This window comes from Narcine bancroftii, chromosome 6 (assembly GCF_036971445.1).
Source record: "Narcine bancroftii isolate sNarBan1 chromosome 6, sNarBan1.hap1, whole genome shotgun sequence".
Lineage (NCBI taxonomy): Eukaryota > Metazoa > Chordata > Chondrichthyes > Torpediniformes > Narcinidae > Narcine > Narcine bancroftii.
The window spans coordinates 74823331-74844300 of record NC_091474.1 but is presented as its reverse complement, the minus strand read 5'-3'; the positions used below and the strand labels follow the sequence as shown (position 1 = coordinate 74844300).

The window sequence follows — 20970 nt, the reverse complement described above, 5'->3', positions numbered from 1 at the left end:
TGTGATAACACATCTGGGACCTTACCTCATGTCTGCACAGATGCTCTCTCAATCTAGGTTGCTGCTAGATCAGGAGCCTTGACTACTTACCTTTAATACAAAGCCTGTTTCAAATGGGGGGATCTCATTTTACATTTATCTGCAGCGTGGAAATGTAGGCCCTAAAGTTGAAGGCAGCCTCTGCTTCTTGCCCTTGGCTGATGACTAATAAAACAACACTCAAAGGCCAATATTGTCCTCGGGAGATGATCTCCAACTTTTCCATGCAATTTTATACTTGAAAAACAGTTGTGTTGAATGGAAAAATCATTAAAGAAGCCTTCGCGCTCTGCTGGTGGGAAGGATAATGAAGAGTTAGCTGATTAGTTGGCGAAAAGATGAGTGAGGGACTGTTGCTGATGACATCACAAGTAATCTCTGACCCCACTCTCGTTCACTAGTCAAAAGGAACTTCAGCAGCGTGGCAGCTTCCTCGGGTGGTGCCACATTGAACGGGGAAGATGGAGTTGAGCAGACAGCTATCAAGGTGTCTCTGAAGTGTCCCATCACCTTCAGAAGGATTCAGCTTCCAGCAAGAGGCCATGATTGTAAACATGTACAGGTAACCAAACCCAATGTCCTACTTCATAACCTGATGAAAGGCGATTTTGTCCAGGAATCTTTTTTTTTTAACGTGACGTGCATTTTTTTGTCTAGTGGGTGCTTAATGATTGGGTTGGAAAGCGATCTTTATGTGAACTTGAAGTTTAACTACGTGGAAGGAATAATGCTCAAAATCAGCTGATGGTCTAGTCTTGATGTGTGATGTGGCCCTTATATATCAAATTAGAATTCCCTTTTGTCCCCTTGCTACTGCAGTGCTTTGATCTGGAGTCGTACTTGCAGCTGAACTGTGAGAGAGGAACTTGGCGGTGTCCTGTCTGCAAGTAAGTAAGGTCACTGAGCATCATGTCTGTCCTAGCCCAGGGTTGCTGTTACTGGCTGGTCTTGTGGATATTGTTCCTTAGTATTTGTGTGTATTAGAAGTCCAGAAATCTGGACCACCTGAGAATCCGGACTTCTTGAAAATTCTCAAACATTTAAAATTTAGTGGGCTTTTGTGTGCATGCGTGCATATGTGCCACAGGTGTGCAGCGTCAACATGCTTGTTGACTTTATTTTTTTAACTGCTTGTTTTGATAAAAGTGCTGAATTTTCTAATGAATAAACTGTTCTACATTTACCCATTCATCTCTTCATTCTTCCTCCTTAAATTTGAATTTTAAAAGTGCTACCTGTGAATCCAAAAATCTGGACCGACCCAATCCCCAAGCTGTCGGCATTTTCAGGCTTCTACTGTATTATCACTCCGCAGGATCATGATGAGACCAAACATGAAATTCCCATGGGTTTATTCCAAAACAAGTAGACCCTTCCCTCAGGACCTGGCCACTGTTCCAACATTCAACACCTCCAGAAAGTCATTAATTATGCATTGGACTGCAGGTCCACAAGACCTAGAGCAGATGTTACAAACTAACAACCCTTTCAATTATTTTTGGGACTAAAAGGACTTTGTTAGCACTAACACAGGAACAATGATGAAAAATTCACCAGACAATGGCAAATTCAAAATAATAGTTTTTATTAAACTATTAATAACATAACATTTCTTACTTATCTCTAAACTTAACCCAACTATGCACAAATGTAAGTTTGTGTGTGTGTGTGTGTGTGTGTGTTGTATAATTAAAGTCCACTCTGAAACATCAATCTTGAAAAGTTCAGCATCATTTTAGTTTTGCTTGAAGGTCTTAAATTCTCAGTTCAGAAATAATTATAAAGCACTTTCAAACATTATATCTTTAGGCTTTTTTACTCACAATGTGGCTATTTTCTTCCATGATAAATTCACAAACCCAGACAAGGGTTTAAACAAATGTGGGTATCTTCTTCCACGATGAAGTCACAAACCAGACAAGGGTTAAATGAAGTGGCCACACAAAAGAAGACCCAGTAGAAATCTGTCCTCTTTTCCAAAGAGACAGCAAAGTAGTCTTCATTATTTTGAAAGCCACTGATTCTGTGTTCCCCTTTGCTAGGAGAAACACACAACAGCACCATTTCTGGTTTCTGTAACTCAACCCTGCCTTTCAGAATGTTTCAACCCCTGTGTCACAGGGGTTTTGACTTCTGTACTCTCCAAACTGAACTCTTCCAAAACTGACCTCAAAATGTCTAAATTTGCTAATATATTTCTCCACATCATGTGACCATTACATCATCACCGAGGTGAGTCCCAATTCTTGGAAACCACATGTCCAACAGTTTTATTTCTACCAAAATTCTGTACCTTTTTCAAAACCATTCCATAGGAGGTTAAGATATATCTCTTAAGATAGATCTGTTTCAGGCCTGAGCCCTCATACCTTGAACAAGGGCTCAGGTACAAAAGCATCGGCAATATATCTTGATCTCCCATGGATACTGCAAAACCTCGCACCTCCAGCATTTCCGTGTTTTTACGACACTCACAGCACCTGCAGGCTTCGTGTTTCACAACCTTTATGTGATGGGTGGATACCTTTAGAAGAGTTATTGACAATATTTCTTTTCACTCACTGTAGTAAGACAGCACTCCTGGAAGGTCTGGAAGTTGACCAGTACATGTGGAGTATCCTTTCCAATATTCAAAAGTAGGTTTCTTCCAAGTTCTTTATGATTGCATGTGGTCTGTTCCTTGAAACCTGTGTTTATTTTGAAAAGCGTCACTCGATTTGCATGCGTTTTATTTTAAATAATGAGTTTTCTATATAGCGAATTCATTTTCAATTTTAAGTCAGTCTTGTAATTGTTAATGAAATTCAGCTTTGTTGATTTCCATGGAATGACGTTACACTATCTCGCATTTTCTTTTTATGGACACTTCAAATTTCCTCTTTAACGACTGAGTATAGTTTAAACAGTTATATGGTTATATGGTTAAGCACACTACAGCATGGCAGCTTGTGCTCTCATCAAATCCACACCATTAATACCAGACCAACTTGTTGGAGTTTACATTGATGTAGCCCATCCTCTTGAAAGACCAGGAGGTCATGAACCTGGAAGGTTTTGCATCATCTCCAAGACCACTTTGATCTCTGCCTCAGTTCTTCCAATTCCTCAGAGGATATTTTGAGTTTGTTCTGTGGAACTCAATCAGCTGTGAAGTATCCTCAAATTGATATTTTACATTTATTACCTGGATCTGTATTTTGTTGACCAGATCAGCTTCACAGCAGTGTGAATGTCAGGAACATGACTTTTATAGAGGGGTTTTGTCCTGCCAACTCTTGGAGATTTTTCTTGATCTGTTAATCACATGGTATGAAGTTCCCTAAAAAATGTACAAGAAAATGACAAAGTAATTAGAATTGCTTCATTAATTTTATGTGTGGCAATACCTCTGAGTTAGAAAGTCATGAGATCAAGCCTTGAGCCTTCCCTATGATGGTGAGACAAGGCCACATTCACACTTTTGGAAGAGTTTTGTGATGTGCTTGTTTGGGGAAGTGGTGTTGGGGGAGGTGGAAGGCAATCAATGTTCCAAGGAGTGCAAAGGAAACTTTTCTGGTCTTCCAAACATATCAAGTAAATTAGGTCATTGCTATCCGTGAAATGTTCCTGTGCACGTTCCCTTCACAATTTCCCAGAGCCATTATTTTCATTTATTTAAATTAAATTGTGTTACCTACATAACTCTTTACCTCAAGTGTCAGGTAACCCAGAGTACAGAGTTAGACGAGCCTAACCTTAATCTATGGTATGAGAAATGCTTGTCTTCGTTTGCAAGCATTTGCAAGAGTCTTGGCTACCAGTTGTACTTAACTACACACACTTGATTTCAGCAAGAGAATGTGGGACAGGACAACCCTGATCTTATTTTGCATTTCCACTATTTACAGAGGTGAATTTATCCCTCTCTCTCCCTCTCTTTCTCTCTCTCTCCCCCCCCCCCCCCCCCCCCCACCCCACAACCTCTCTGTAAGTTGTCTAGGTAATCTACGCTCCTAAGTGGAGGCAAATTCGGCCTCTACTTATTTCAGAATCTGAATCAAGATTTATTGACATGATTAGTTGTTTTGCACCATCTGGCAAACATTCTGGCATCACTTCATGAAATGGTGCAATCCAGGCATTGTTCAAATGTCCATAATAGAAGAATCTATTTTAATATTTGGGCATCATAACACCTGCTTGTGGTTCATGAATTCTTTTGTTTGTCCTACTGCAGCTCTGAATTTGAAGAGGTCACCATTGATCCAACGTGCAGCTGGAGACCAGTTCCTCTGAAGTCGGACATTCACATCAAAGATGATCCCGATGGCCCACTGTCCAAGCGGTTCAAGACCATGAGCCCCAGCCAGATGATTATGCCCAATGTCATGGAGATGATTGCAGCCCTTGGCCCAGGCCCTTCGCCCTACCCATCTCTCCCTCCGCCACCTGGAGGCAACAGTGGCAATGACTATGGCAATCCGGGTAGGTTGGCAAGAGCTTCAAACTTTCCAAAGCCATCCATACATTTCATCAACATTGCGATTATCCAGCTTGCTGGGGTATTGAATAAACATGTTGTCAAGAGATTTTTTTTAAGTTCTTTTCAACCGTGGTATTTGTGCAAGATTATTATTTTTCATTATGCCGGTTAATATGTGTCCTTTGTATGTGTCTAAGCATTAGTATGAGTGTATTTTGATTGTTGACATCTTGCGTCCCCTGTACCAATGTATCAGATACAGAGACCAGCATTAGTCCAACACCTTTATCCACCCAGATGTGGCCACCAACTCAGGAATGAACGACAGATGGACAGATCCAACCGATTCTATTCATCTTCCCTTAGATTTCAAGCCATTTTAAAAATCAATGTTCAGGTATAAAATCACTTCAACGAGTAAGTAAATATCTCTGAAGATGGTGGTGAACAAACTTAGTTCCAAGAAGAAAACTCAGATTCCTTTCAACAAAAAGAGTAGGATGAAAACAGGGATTTGTGCTTTTAGACACAGGTACAAACTGAAACGGCCAGAGACTTGTTGAGGTGATTCCTTTGTCAAGGCTGGAGTTTTTATTTTTTTCGGAGCAAGAACTATGATGATGATCTGTCTGGTCTTGGATTCCCTCATAATGTGGGCAGGGCATGATGTAAATACTGCAGACTTCGTGGGACCTCCAGACTTTTCCCTGTATTACTTCCCCGATGTCCTTCTGTTACTGTGACATACAAAGCAATTAGCAAATCCAAGCTCAGCCCAGTCCTCACTCAACTACAGTGGCCTGCAGCCAGATACCATTTGGAGCTCAGGCTTCTCAAAAGCTTGGTGGCATGGAGATGTTGGTCGGGTCCCGGTCACTCCAAGTGGGAAATGAAGCCAAGAACTGACTAAACATAGATATTTGGATCAAGTCAAGGACAGATTCCGATGTGTTCATTGATGAGGAGGGGGTTGTGGTTCAATGAACCTCAACCACAAGTTGGGGAAAAAAGATACATGGACCAGAGAGAGGAAACAAGAATATCCAACTGTCATACTTAAGAAATAGGAGCAGGCAGCGGCCATCCAGCCCATTGAGCCTGCTCTACCATTCAGTGCGACATGGCTGATCAGATGATCTCCACCTACCTGCCTTTTCCCCTTCTTATGAAAAAAATTATCCAACCTTGTCTTAAATATATTTACTGAGGGGCCTCCACTGCTTCAATGGGCAGAAAATTCCACAGATTCCCCACCCTCTGGGAAAAGTAGTTCCTCCTCATCTCCTAAATCTACTTCCCTGAATCTTGAGGCCATGTCCCCCAGTTCTGGTCTCCTCACCAATGGAAACAACACCTTCCTCTATCTTATCTATGCCTTCCATAATTTTATACATTTCTCTAAGATCCCCTCTTCTTCTTCTGAATTTGAACAGGTACCATCCCATACGACTTAATCTCTCCTCCTTTATCTCTGGAATCAGCCTGGTGAACCTCCTCTCCACCGCCTCCAAAGCCAGTACATCCATCCTCAATTAAGGAGACCAGAACTACACGCAGTTCTCCAGATATGTCCTCACCAGTACCTCGTACAGTTGCAGCATAACTTCCCTGCTCTTAAATTCAATCCCTATAGAATGAACAACAAGCATGTGCTTGAGCAGTCAGGAATGAATGGTTGCACAGATCTTAATGCAAAGTGTGAAGTTGTCACGAAACAGATTCAGACACATCACATTACTAGATCCACATTGAAAGAGAACAATCGCTTTTTTGAAAAAAAAGTATCTGAAAGCAAAATCCTGCAGATTATGGACCTCTGAATAAAAGCCCAATGCTGGAAATACTCAGCAGGTCAGGCACCATCTGAGGAGAAAGAGGGAGAGACAATAGGCATTTTAGGATCAAGCATGTCCAAGGTGATTGTGAATTGAATAATGTTTCATGAACCCATTAAATTTGGTTGCCCTCAAAAACTGTTTAACACCCGTAGCTGGTAACGAGGGGAGGGAAGGGGGAAAAACCCCTCTCCCATTTTGTAGGAAAAAGTAAAATCACAACACTGGAGAATCTCACCAGGTCAGACAGTTTACTTCATATAAGTAAAAAAGATACATTACCAGCGTTTTGGCCTTAAGCCCTTCATCAAGGTATGAGCAAAACATAGGCAGGTGCCTAAACTAAATGGGAATGAAACACAAAAATTTGCAGACACCATGATTGAAGTAAAAACATGATGCTGGAGAAACTCGGGTCAAACAGTGGACTTTATATAGCAAAGATAAAGGTGCAGAACCAACGTTTCGGGCTTCAGCCCTTCATCAAGGTTTGAGCAAAATGCAGACAGGTTCCTGTACCTGATGATAATCAATGAAGGGCTCAAGCCTGTCTACGTATCATTATCTTTGCTACCTAAAGTACCCTGTTTGACCTGATGATTTGCCTTTGGGCACCCGTCTACATTTTGTTCATACCTTGATGAAGGGCTGAAGCCTGAAACGTTGGTTCTGTACCTTTATCTTTGCTGTATAAAGTCCACTGTTTGACCTGCTGAGCTTCTCCTGCATCGTGTTATTACTTCAACCACGGTGCCTGCAGACTTTCATGTTTTACTTCCCATATTGCAGGAGGTGCCTTTCTGTGTGGGACGCAGCTGTTAGACTGAACCAACTTCCGTCCTCACAGGATGCAGATTGTGTGAGAAGGCAGACTTGTTAATAATACTGTCATAATCCTCCCAAAAGGTAACACTTACCCCAGCCATGGGAACTTTGATTTCCCACATGGCAATCCTGCCGGTGCTTCTATGAACGACTTCATACATGGGCCCCAGTTGTCGCACCCTCCAGATATGCCCAACAGCCTTATGACTCCTGACAAGCCTCTCAGCCACTCCATGCCTGACCAGGTAAGTGATGCCGTTTCTGTCCATCTCTCCCTTTTGTTTCCTAGCAACGGCCTTTGCATTTGCACTTGGGGATACATTCAGCCTGAGGGGTCCAGTTTGGGGGGTGGGGGGGAAAATGGTGGTGAGGGGAGGAGGAGGGAGTGGGGGCTGGGTTTTTACAACTGTTCCAGGGCACAATCGATGCCAGCACATGGCAGGAGAGCACAGATAAGATGGCAGAGAAGGAGACAGGGTGAGAGACAGCAAAAGCCCAGTCGCTGATGATGATCTCACAGGAACAGTGGAGATTAACTTAGTGAATCTGCCATCCAGACTCCTCTTAACTAATTCTCTGCGAATATTCCTGTCTGACTGTGTTCCTGAGTGTGCAGTGTGGCTTGGAATGTTTCTATACAGCACTGACATTTTTCATCTGCCTTGTTTTGTTTCCTCTCTCCATACAAATCTGGTCCGCTGTTGTATGTGCTTATTTCACTGTAATTTCGCACAGATTGAATACTAGAGCAATGAGCTAAACTTGCTACAGGCATTCCATTGCTTTGTCACTCACTGGTAGATCCTAAGGCAGGGAATGGGAGCTCCCCTTCCATGTCAACAGTCTTACCTAAAAACAAATCAAGGTGGTTCTAAAGAAAAATCTCTCCCAGCTCGCTTAAATTATACTAGGGCTTTGCCTTCCCCTAACGTTCAATACTTCTGGTCTTGTTGGATTGGTATCTCCTTCCTGCCAAACCCTCTTCCCAGCCTCTCCCACCAAAACAAAACCTCCAACATGTACCGAATTGGAAAATGTTAAGTTCTACAGAACAACCTTGTCTGTTGCTAAAAATATTTACAATGTTTTACTGGGTTAAAGGACAAGGATTCTGCAAAACTTCTGAGTTCTCAAAGTGGACCTCCGTGTGGGATGTTGGGAAGCCACAGTTGTCATTATCAACCTCTCCCTGATTCTGCTCACGGTCACACACAAATGAGGGTTTGCTTGAAAGAGAGGAGCAATATCCTCAACTCTGCATTATTCAGTTGATTGGAAATGTTGTTGAAGATGATAGAAGAATGCTAGTGAGAAGGTTCAAAGTTAATAATAAATACTTTATGTGGCACAAGTCAGAGGCCGTAGGGCAGATATTAATTTCTCTGTTTAAAATGTGATACTGTAGCGCCTGGATTGGTGGTACAGTCATTACTACATTATTCATTTTAGTACAGATAACTGATTAATTTCTACCCCACTTTGTGGAGCAGAAAACTGCTGAGAATCTGAGCCTGTTTTTGGCCCACTGGCAAATTTATATCACCTTTTAAAAGCATCTTGACTAATTTTCCATTCAAGAATAGAAATTTGATTAGTCAGGGCATCAAAGGTTACAGGGAAATAGCCAGGGAGTGGGGCTGAGTGGGAGGATGGATCAGCTCATGATTAGAAGGGTGGAGCAGACGTGATGGGCCGACTTCTGCACCTATGTCTTGTGAAGAAATAAAACACCATCAACACTCCTTCCAAGTTCCCCTTTCCTTAAAATAACACGTTTTGGAAAAAAGTCCTTTTTTGAACATAGTGTTGTAGTTGTACTTGGCCGCATGTTTCCACTCAAATAGACGAACAAAAAAGGCGCAGGCAAATGGGACAGGCCCAGATTGCCAACAAGTACCGCATGGGCCAGTTGGGCTGAAAGGCCTGTTCCATGCTGCCTGACTCCATGAGACATCCTGGATGAAATATGAGCCCATTCTGACCTGATGAGTCTTGATCGGGCATAAAAGTGCTGGGTACCTAGATCTTCCTAAGTAGCAGTTGAACATAAATGGTAAATGTTCCTGAGGCTTGGCAAATGCTAGGTCTTGGAGGTCAATGCTGCAGAGTTGATTTCCTTCCATTTCTCCAGTGAGATTTGAAGGTTCTGAAGCAGGGATTGGCTTTCTCTCCTGTCTAATGGCTGGGTTTGGTATTAACATTCTTCGGACGTCTTGAGCACTGTAACCTTGTGGCCTCACTCTCTCCTGCTTCCTCCTCCGCAGATGCCTCATCCTGGCAGTACTGATCAATCCCATAATTCCATGCAGAAAGGTATGCACGCACCTCACCCCAGCAGCCAATCAGGGCAGCCATTACATCACAGTGGTCCCGCCCAGCAGCCCCGGCAGGCTGGTCCTAGCAACCATCCACACAGTGATCTGACCTTTCACCCGCCCTCCACCTTGGAAGGTCAGGCTGCTGGTCAGGGAACGTCTGACATGCCGGAACCCTCACTGGATGTAAGTGTGCGTCATGCTCTCATTTGCTTGCCCATCCACTGCTAGCAAACTCTGGCCACAACAAAGCACCTCATGTCACACCATTGTTTCATGCATTTTCACATGTTACTTTGTGCTGCAGCGGTCTTGGGAGGGAGGAGTTTGCCCGACTGCTCCATTCACCTGTCTGTTCTCTCTTTTTTTATTTTTAAGAAATAACTTTATTTACTGTATAGCACGTCAAGATGACTACTTGACCAAAGATAAAGGCAAAGTGATCAGGGAGAAATGAATTGGTTCAGATGACAAGGCAAATTTTATTAAGAATAATGTCACCCAAAAGTACGTTAAGACGGTGGTGAAGATAATTGAAAGGCTGGCTGTAACACAAATGCTTTCTTAATCTGTTTTTAAATCTTTTTTTTTAAGAATGATAGCCAAGTTTGAGAAAACTCTGTTGAGAGCTTGTTCCTGGCATTCAGTAATGGCACAGAACACTTGATCCAGTATTTAGAGGGTGGAGGTCATAACAGCTGAGATCTGGACACAGCTCAAAACTCCCCTCCGTACTTACCTGGCAGGTGGTCAGGGTGGCCGATCTCCCAGGATGAGGCTATCCCATTGCACTTTGGGTGTGCTGACACCCACGATGTCCCCAAATACAGGATACTCGACTGCAAAATTTGTGGGGACTGCGACCGCTCTCTCCCCTAACAAAAAAACGCTCCCCTCCATGTCGTGCAAGTTCTATTGGAATTAGTCTTGAGTCATTCCTGCTGGGCAGTGGTCAGGTCAATAGTGTAACTCAGCCAAGGCTTGTCTCGGACCCATCAATAAGGCCAGCTGATGTAGGGAATGAAATGCTGTGTGTTCTCCAATCTTTCGGGGCTGAGTCGCAGTTCACCTGGCACAACCGGTGAGCTAGTTGGCAAAGAAGTCAGAAGCCACCCCAGTCATGGAGATTACCAAATTCTCACCACCCTCCATGCACCTTTGCCGTCACCATGGCTACATATCGAGCTGTACAGCACAGGAACAGGCCATGATGTTGGCATTCAACACAATGCCAGATTAAACTAAATCTCTGCCTGTTTGTGCTCATATCACGCTATTCTCTGCATGTTCATGGATCTTAAACTCTGCTGTTACGTCCTCTTCTATCACGACCATTGACAGCTTGTTCCAGGCACCCAACACACCATGTATAAAAAAACTTATCCCCCACAACCTCTTTAAATTGTGCTTCCCTTAACCTTAAATGCATGACCTCTCGCAGCAGCCATTCTCACCCTTTTTTTGGGTATGGCCCACCTTGGACTTTGCTCAGTTAATGGCCCCTTTCCGTGTGAAGCAGTCAAGTTGTGGTTTCTTCTGTACTTCTCCCCGACTATAAAAAATGTTTCTATTGCCTGAGGTGAAAGGAAAGCAAGGCTTTTACTTCGATATGCTGTGGCCCTTGGGTTAGTGGGGGAGGGTTGTGGAGGGGATAGTCGTGGGACCACCATTGAGAATGGCTGCTCTAGTGTCTGACATTTACTAGCTTTGTAAACCACAGGGGTCTTTAGCCACATCTGCTGTTTTGTCCTCATGTCTTTTGGAAATATCACAGCTTTAAGTTCACTGTCAATTACATCCCCCGCCTTGATTCCATCAAAATCCCGAAACTTTCTCCATACAATCATCACACAGACCGCAGAGGCTCAAGAAGACAGAGTATCGTCACATTCTCAATGGAAATAAATATTAGCAAATTCCAAAGGTTCACCAACACTTGAGCGAAGAAATTAACTCCTCAACTTATTCCTTTACAACCTCTTCCTTGTTCAGAAGCAGTGCCTGTGGTCCCTGCATCTCCTCTGTCAAGCCATTTCAGAAGCTTGTGAGTTTCAATGAGATCTCCTCATTTTCCTAAACTCAAGACAATACATTCACATTGCAAACCCACGATTCCTATAACTAGTCTGGTTGGCCAATACAGTTACCACCAGTACTCTAGATGTGGCCCCACCAAGATCCTATAGAATTACAAGGCTTCTAAACCCTTCTGACCTCGTAACCCTCTATTTTTTCTTTCATCCATGTTCCAGTTTAAGAGTCTCATAAATGTCCCCAATGTTTCAGCCTCCACCACCATCCCCTGGCATATATTCAAATCCAAGAAAATCCAAATAAAGGCTGGTAAGTCATTAGAAGAGCTCATTACTTGCATCCCCTGCGTATTGTCCTTCAGCAACTTCTGTACAAGCACTTCAGAGTCTTTTAGAAGATTAATACAATTCAGTCTCTCACATTAAACAAGCACTCCATGTTTCTGCTATACAGTTATAGAACCAACCAGCACAGAAGCAGCATTCCCTCCAAGCCCACAGTAGAGGCCTTTCATCCCATTCTATTCTCCCCACACTCTCATCTACTCCCACCTCTTAACCTGTGCGTCTTTGGGGAGTAGAAGGGATCCAGAGCACCAGGGTCCCTTCATCTGTGTAGACTCCGCACAGAGGGCAATAGGGGATCAGGATCGCTGCCAGGATGCTGGCACAGTGCCTTTTACATCATATACCCTCTGGCATTTTTCCTACTCACTCACTTTTCTCCATTTTCACCCTCCAGACACAATTCCTCCCTGCAGTATCGGTAGTGACAACATCCTGTCTCTTCAGCCTAATGATGAGAAGCTGGACCCCTTCTCCAATCTCCATGGTGTCCCATCACTCCCTTTACTCCCATTCCCTTTGCTTTCTGACCGATGACCTTATCCCACTGCCTGTCGACACTATGACCCTAATTCCATGTGCTTCGAACTTTGTTTGCCAACGTCCCTTGTGGCCTCTGGACACCCAACTACATAACAACCACTGGTTCCTCCTCATCTATTCTCATCCTCGGAGAAACAACAGGGTTCTCTCTCCAAAAATACATGCTGGCTCAATCCCATTAAAAACACAAAGCTGGAGAAACTCAGCAGGTCAAACAGTGGACTTTATATAGCAAAGGTAAAGATACAGAACTAACGTTTCAGGCTTGAGCCCTTCATCAATCCTATTATTCTCTTCCAGCTGTTTTGCTGTGACATCCTTCACAATCGATTCCAGCAATCGCCCCATCACTAATATTACGCTTTCTATTTCTGTTCCTTCTTTCAATGATTGGATCACATTTGTTAATCTCTCATCCACAGGAACTATTCCAGAATCTAGAATTTTAGAAGATGGTCGCCAGAGCATCTACTATCTCTAAAGCCACCTCCAACCGCACAGAAATGTAGATTTGCTTTCAAGCTCACCAATTTAGAACATAGAACAACACAGGAACCAGCCCATTGGCCCACAATCTCTGCACCAAACATGATGCCAAGTTAAACTAGACTCTGCTGCTTACACATGATGCATATCCATATTCATGAGTCCATCGAGAAGCTTCTTAAACACAACTATCACACCTGCTTCCACCACAACCCCTGTTCCAGGCACCCACCACTTCGCTGTGTCAAAAACTCCATTCCACACATCTCTTTAAAACCTCCCACCTCACTTTAAATACATGTGTCCTCTCTACTGTGTGACATTAGGGAAAAAAAATTGTCTACCTATCTTTAAATTGAAAAACTTCTCTCAATCACCCTTCAGCCCCGACACTCCAGAGAAAACAAGTTTGTCCAAGCTTTTGATGAAGCTGTTGTCTGACTTAGTTCTTTCAGTTCATCATTCACACCAAACCCCTCCTTCTTTAATATTTCTCTCATCAAATTACAATGTATATTATTGTACATCTCTGAATAAAATTGGAAGTAAAGAATGCCTTTACAATTTACCTCTCCCGTACCCAGTTGAATTCATCATTTGGTGATTTATAACTGGGTTGCAGGAGATAAAGAGATCACTGCAGATTCCGGATTCACAAGAATTTTACATTTTTTTAAATGTAGACATACAGCACAGTAACAAGCCCTTTCGGCCCATGAGTCCGTGCCGCCCAATGACGCTCAATTAACCTACAACCCCCAGTTCGTTTTGAATGGTGGGAGGAAACCGGAACCCCCGAGGAAAACCCACGGAGACAGGGGAGAATGTACAAACTCCTTACAGACCGTGCAGAATTTGAACCCCAGTCCCAATCGCTGACGCTGTAAAGGCATTGTGCTAATCGCTACGCCAACCGTGCCGATGGAACAGAAATAGATCACCAGACCCCCCCCCGCCACACACCTCTCCTGTCATTCAGTAGCTGATTTTTCTGTCAGTTCCCCATACCTTTCAATCTTTCAAATATGGTTCAACCTCCATCTTAAACATTTCCAATGCTCTAGCTTCCATAATGCTCCAGGACAGAGAATTCCAGAGATTCATCACCCTCTACAAAAAGACCTTTCAATGCACCTCCATTTTAAAGGGCGGACCCCTTCTCCTGTCATTGTGGCCCCTTGATCAAAACTCCCCATTAAGGAAAACATCTAAACAACTATCTTTCGTGCCCCCTCAGAATTTATAGGTAAGATTAAGATCACTCCTCATTCTCCTAAACTCTTTTTTTATATAATTTTTTTATTTAACACTTCACCGTGAACCATGTCAATAACAAAATATACAAAGATTCATCATTAAAATATACACAGTGACATTTTCATTTCTCCCCCCCCCCCCTTTCCTCGAGGATTTAAACCTAATATAAATAAAATGACAAAAAATAGGATACCAAAAGATCCAGAAATCTCTCTGTTAAACAATGTAAAAAACAAAGAATTAGGCCTAAAATTAGACAGTCCAAAAAGCAAAAAAGTGCATAATGATAACGTGGAAAATGGAAGCAGCCTTCAAAGTACAACAATGGTACATAGTGTATTCCATTAGAAAAAAAACTTCAATCTAAAAGACAAATATACTTTATTTGAACAAATTTGGGAACCATACATGGAGTACATTAGAAACCGCCCATTTCAGAGCTCAATCTCTTAAAGTGATAAGGTCCAAGTACGAAAATATTTAAATATGGAATTTTGAACGACACGATTTCTTTTTCTTTCTTTTTTTTGTGTTCTTTTATTGCTTATTTATTTTTCTTCTTTCTCTTTTTATTTCTTGTTTTACGCTCTCCTAAACTCTTAAAGAATTCAGATTCAATGAGTCAAATCTAAAAGGCAAAAGCTTTTTAAGGTGGTTTAAACTGACAGTGCAAATCGAGTGCTCAAGCTCTAAAGTCAGGTTGGACAGTGGTTGATCCACACCATTAACCGCACCTTCCACATCTAACATGTTTGATGGAAATGCCAGATACTCAGCATAAATTAACCAGCCCAATTATTAACCAGTGACATGCAAGAGACTGCAGATCCTTGGATCTGGAGCAATACACATTCTGCTGGATGAACTCAACAGGTCCCTCTTTGGTCTGATTATTGTACAGTAAAACCCCTGGTATCCGGCACATATGGAGATTGGTAGATGCCAGATAAGTGTATTTTCCAGTTGCTTGAGACTTATTATTACAATGCCTAACTAATACACCTGAATTAGAATAAACAGAATTAGAAATAAGACAAAAATGCTGCACTGTTACATTGGACAAACTTCATTCCCATGAATACACAAACCTTAAAGCATTTTATTTTATTTTCAGTCACATTTTTGAAAACATTTAACCTTCGCTGCATCTGCAGGTTCCTCCCCCTCCACGGAGCCGCCCAAAAGATGAACAATAACATTATAGATAATTAGCCCCTTCCCCCAAGTTAACAGATAAAGCCTCTGACTGGAGCGACTCTTACTAAGAGGGGATAAGGAGGCATTTTAAGAGAGTCACCCCAACGGTGAGCGGCAACAATCAGCTCTTCACCTTGGGCGACACCATTGCTGTTTCACACAACTTTATTCAAACAGCTGCGACGAGCAAAGCCCGACCAAGGCCCTCCCTCCACTGGCTGGATATTGGCTCCCATCTTCACCAAAGGTTTATGTGTTACTTCAGAGAACATTCACTTTTACCATTTTAAACTTAAATTTTTTAACCTCTTTTTTTTAAATTTTCCTCAGTTTTTACCTTCACCATATTTTTGCCGGTTGATTGAATTCCAGATACCAGGGGTTTATCAGTCTCAGTTGGCATCTTCCAAGCCTTTTTCTGAGAAACAATTTGATAATGAAAACAATCAGCATCTAAGTTATAATTTTACCACAAGAAGATTACACTGACTTCAAGAAACGCTGGAGGAACTCAACAGGTCTCACAGCATCCCTGGAAGGTAAAGATAAATTGGGCCTGAGCCCTTCTTTGAGTATCTTTATCTCCTATGGATGCTGTGAGACCTGCTGAGTTCCTCAAGTACATCGGTGTTTTGTAGTCTTTGGTGTTTCACTCTCTTACATTTTCTTGCTCGTTGCTGCAGTCTACTGGGAGTAAATTGTTCTTTTCATTTTCTAATGTAGTAAATCGTACTGTTTAATGACCTCAGTAACAAATTACATTAGAAATGTAAGGATGTACAACAGCCTTTTGATTCTGATCACTTTCATGAATGTTGTTTTAATATTGAAATGCAACTGCATTGATGAGGGAATGTTGTGTCGAGGACCAGACGTGATAGCATTGATTGTTTGTCTTTGGTTTGTTGCAGCTTATTCCAGAGTTCACCAATCCAGATGAGCTCCTGTCCTATCTTGGCCCTCCTGACCTGCCCAGCAATAGCAATGATGACCTCCTCTCTCTCTTTGAGACCAACTGAAACCCCTCCCTTCGTCCACCCTCGCCAGGTATCTGCACGAGAAGTCAAACGCCCTTTCCTGCAAGAGTCCACACACTAGATGAGACGGTGCACTCCAGTCTCCTTGTTCCTTCCGGAATGATCTTCCTGCACGCCTCCACGGACTGAGAGTAGTGTGGGCAGAGGGGTGGGGAAGGGGGAAGGAAGCCTGCAGGTTCACGCATTCATCGCTGTAAAACAAAAAAAAACCTTGTTAGCTTTATCGAACCGGTTTTGAGAACAAACAAGAATATTCCAGGCGCTGAGCAACAGGCATAAAGTATTTGGGTCAGCATGCAACTTCAAAGCACAATACTGCTGACCTAGATATCAAATTGTGTGTAAAAGCAGCAAATGGGAAATCGTGACTTCCACACCTGAAAAGTCTTCTGATTTTACATGCACAGATGTTTTCCTGTTTACTTTTTTTTCCTTTGTTCAGCTATGCGGACAGGCTGTAAGGTGAACGCATGCACGTCCATTCCTTGCAGTTTTTTTTATTGCTGGCCCCGAGTGTCACACTGAGACGCTCTGCCACACCAGCATTTTGTCCTTCTGAAGAGGATCGCCGCCAGCTTTCGCCGATCGCGGCTCTCTCTTCCTCAGAGAGCAAGCAGCACGGAACAGTCCCATGAGCCCAGGCGAGATATCCACTGGCAGAGCTTGGAGACCTCACAGCTGCCGGCTGAACGCATTGGCAATGTTTTCCTGGGGTGTGCTTTCCCCGAGAGACTGATCACGTGGGCCCTTCTCACCAGCTGGGATTTGAAGCCCGATTGAAGTGCTGCGATTGCAGGCAATTGTCGGGCTAACACTGCAACCTTGCACCAATGAACTTTGTTCTCTTTTACCTGACAAGCCACCACTTCATTTGCATGAACCGCCGCGTCCCTCTGACCCTCATTTTTGTGATGATATGCCTTTCTCAAACATTGTTGTACAATAGACATCTGACAAGATGAGGGGAAAACTGTGTGCGAGATAAGCCATGTAGTCCATACACAGCCTGGCTCTTCATTCTACCCACCAGTGAACCGTGTGACTGTGTTAATCTGAACACTAACCATGCCACACATATGCCAGAAGTATAAGTTGCATTTCCAGATAGTTATGATTTTTAAAAAATTTATTAAGCTGATTCTTCTTTTTCCACTGTAGCGCTTGCTGCTAGAAGCTTGGGCAATGCTTTCTTGACCAAAGTCATATCTTGTTCATCTTTCCACACGTTTTGCCCCTTCTTGAAGCAGAGACTATCGGATCCATTACGCTGTATGTGCATCGTAATGAAGGCTAGTTACCAGTACTCTGCTGTAGACATAAAAATGAATGATTATTTTCCATTACCCATTGCAGTATTGAATCTGTAATTGGCACGTACAAAGTTGCCAATAAGAACATTTGAGTTTCTTTCCCCCGTCTCATGTAAAAGACAGTGCTCAGAACACAAACTGGTTCCTGCGGAATGCAATTGTAAATACCTTTGTGAATATTTTAGAAACGTCTTTGATAACATCCAACATTTTCCATGATCAGGATGGGCTGTCTTTTCTTGTGCATTTTGAATTGTGCTCCGACTTTTAAAGGGCATTCTTCCACAGAGAAGAGGAGCATTCTCTACCCCTCTCTAAGTTCAATTTACAAACCCTTTCTAGCCCTCAGTACTGAAATGTGCTCAATTTAAGTGGAGGAAAGAGTATCTCATAGTCCTTTTATGTTCAATAAGTGATGTGTTTCACTTGCTGGGATTAATAGCAGTTTATAATGTTTAGTTACTCTTTTTTTTTGCATTGTTTTAGCTGAAAGAGGAATTGCTATAGTAATCTCTCTCCCATTGCTCTTTTTAGAGGTCAAAGGTGTTTGACAGATGACAGGCTGTGTAATTTAAAGGTACTCGATTTGCAAGAGTGTACCCCTGTTATATGTGTTAATCAGCAAGATGTACAGATAGAAGTAAGGAAGTTGAAATGATTTTAAACATGACAGTCATGTAAGTGTGTTTGATGATGTCCTGCACCTGGGCATGAATGTTGGATAGTTCCTGGCATATTGGATTACATTTGTTGGTAAATATTCCAAACATCTACTTTGTGATCAATCTACATCATCCTGTGCTAACCATACCAGCAGTTAGCTGCAAGTACAACCCGACCCTCTCGAGAATCCTCTTCCCATTCTGATGGAGTTGAGTTGACTCAGCAAGGAGTGACCCTCTTCTGCCCCGTTGCTCTTATCCTGGCTTCTGCATGGATCTCAGGAGACTCCCCATTTTCAGAGCAGCAGCCAGTCTCTTGGCCTGGGAAGGTACTGGTTCCAAATTGGGAACTTGTTCATTTGAAACACCTAAGAGATAAGTGAAGAGTTTCCAGTGACAGACAATGCACTGCCAATCTTTTTTTTTTAACCTTGGAAAAAAATTCTAACATGTTGTAATGTTATTTTAAAACACAAAAAAAAAGGCTAGTGAGTGTGCACTGGCAGGTTTGGTGTTGATTTTTTTTTCCCCCAAGAGCTGTTTCATATGTGTAGTCTCCATGGTTTTACAACTGTCACTGGGTTGACCTGGCTGGGAAGGAACCTTGGTGATCTTTGGGTCTCTGCTTGGAATTCTGCAAGGACAAAGCAGACACACCTGCAGAGACAGATAGTATCATTCTTAGCAGGGATGAAGGGACGTGTACATATGTAAATGATAAAGGGAGACATGTTTAATGTAAAGAAAAGTGCATTCATTTTCCTGAAATGTGCATTGTCTCAACCAGCTTGCAATCCATCAGAAGTTACTGTGTGGAATAAGAAAACTGTTTGTTACCTTATGTGAAGTCTTGGCATTTCATTCTCTTCTGTAATATACTCTGATTCTTCAGATGAAACCTTTGTTTTACCTTATGTGTAATATTTAGCTTCAGTGTATTATCTAGTAGATCACCTGCATATTTTTAAGGTGCTACAAAATTAATGAAGAAAATGAGGGGGGAGGGGGAGGGTTAAAAAAAAAAGATTATAACCAAATTCATTGTTTGTACAATTTTTGATGATATGATCATTCAAGAATTCAAAAAGGGTACAATCTTTTGTGTCACTTCCAAAAATGGCCATTTTTTTTTCCTGTTTGTACATTGTATGTAAATGCAATCATTTCATACGTTAAACTGGTCAGAAAACTAATTGTGATTTTTAGTCTTGCAAACTGTATGTAGTTAGATGATGTGACAACCTAATATTTATCTAATAAATATGTATTCAGATGAAACTGTGAGCAACTATTTTAATTTTGCTAACCAATAGGACTGATTTTAAATGTTTTAATTTTTAATTTAATTTCTTAATTTAAAAACAATTTAGCAATACAGGCTCTTCTGGCCCATGAGCCTGTGTGGTCCAATTAACCTGCACCCTCCCGATATGTTTTGAAGGGTGGGAGGAAACCGGAGTACCTGGAGGAACCCCCCCCCCACCCCCCTCAGACGTGTGAAGAATGGAGAGCACTGGATTTGAACCTGGGTTGTTCACGCTGTAATAGCTTTGCGTGAGCTGCTACGCTCACCGTGCCGCCCTTTTTGATGAAAGCGTGTTAAGTGGACAGACATATTTCATCTTCCACATGAAAACTAAAAGGAGAAAAACAATTCAGACATCTACAGTAAAATTCTCGCATCCCCTGTACAAGCAACTGGCAAAAAAAATTGCAGAAAATAAATGGGTAAAAAATACAAAAGTTTAAAATTGGTTTCCTCCCCAGTGGTTAGTTCACCTAGCCACCCAATACACAATCTCAAGCAACCGGCAAATTCATTTATCTGCATCTGCCAATTCCCATATGTACTGGATACTGGAGGTTTTACATCCCTGGTCCCTGCATTTGAATCCAATCCAGATCAATGAGCTGAAGATTCTCTCACTCTGACTATGTGAGGGACAGTATGAGGTTATCTACTTGGGGAGAAAAACAAAAATATCCTTTAAAAGAAGGGAAATTTAAAAATGGCGGAATTTGTCCATGACAAATTACTGACAGTTACCATGCAGATTTGACAAACAAGGAGATGAAGAGTACAGTGGCCTTTGCCATAAGAAGTTTGAATGCAAGAAAAAAGTTGTCTTGAAGACAAACAAGTCTGCAGATGCTGGAATCTGGGACCAAAAGCAGAACACTGGAAGAACTCAATGGGTCAAGCAGCATCTGTGGAGGAAAAAGGTGTAAATTAAGTTTTTAGGTCAAAACTTTACATCAGGATCTGAGGGAAGGAGAAGGTGATTAGTATAAGCAGGACAGAGGCGAGTAATTGCTGAGCCATGGGGGGGTGGGGGGATGGGATGCTACTAATAGGCTGATGGAACCATGGGGAGGGAGAGAATGGAGAAGGTTAACAAAGGAAGAAGCCTGGGTGTATCGGTGTGTGTAGGAGAAAGCCAGAGTTCCCTGAAAAGATGTCTTACTGTAATTCTACAGGACTCTGATGAGATTACTCCATGAATAATTTGTACAAGTCTGGTCTCCCCACCTAAGGAAAGATGTTCTTACAATCACAAGGACTCCAAAAGTGGCTTGGGAGATGGGTTCCTTGGATGTGGGGTTCGTATTATGAAGAGAAATTA

General features: G+C 42.3%; 1 protein-coding gene and 1 pseudogene across 23 annotated transcripts in view; both read left to right on the top strand.

Annotated features, from left to right (window-relative positions):
* Nucleotides 1-19624, top strand: part of zmiz1a (zinc finger, MIZ-type containing 1a) — a 364054-nt gene extending 344430 nt beyond the window's left edge. For 10 of the 23 annotated variants that reach the window (XM_069885406.1, XM_069885412.1, XM_069885402.1 and 7 more), the window contains 7 exons: nucleotides 441-601; nucleotides 859-926; nucleotides 2607-2675; nucleotides 4256-4503; nucleotides 7243-7406; nucleotides 9426-9662; nucleotides 11729-14255. In XM_069885406.1, the coding sequence (XP_069741507.1) occupies nucleotides 441-601; nucleotides 859-926; nucleotides 2607-2675; nucleotides 4256-4503; nucleotides 7243-7406; nucleotides 9426-9662; nucleotides 11729-11935 (1154 nt within the window). In that variant the 3' untranslated portion in view covers nucleotides 11936-14255. Of the gene's footprint in view, nucleotides 1-440; nucleotides 602-858; nucleotides 927-2606; nucleotides 2676-4255; nucleotides 4504-7242; nucleotides 7407-9425; nucleotides 9663-11728; nucleotides 14256-16248 lie in introns of those variants that run through there. The other 13 variants (XM_069885418.1, XM_069885419.1, XM_069885427.1 and 10 more) reach the window with 5 other exon arrangements.
* LOC138737781 (U1 spliceosomal RNA) lies at nucleotides 10208-10354 on the top strand (annotated as a pseudogene).
* Nucleotides 19625-20970: the final 1346 nt, after the last annotated feature.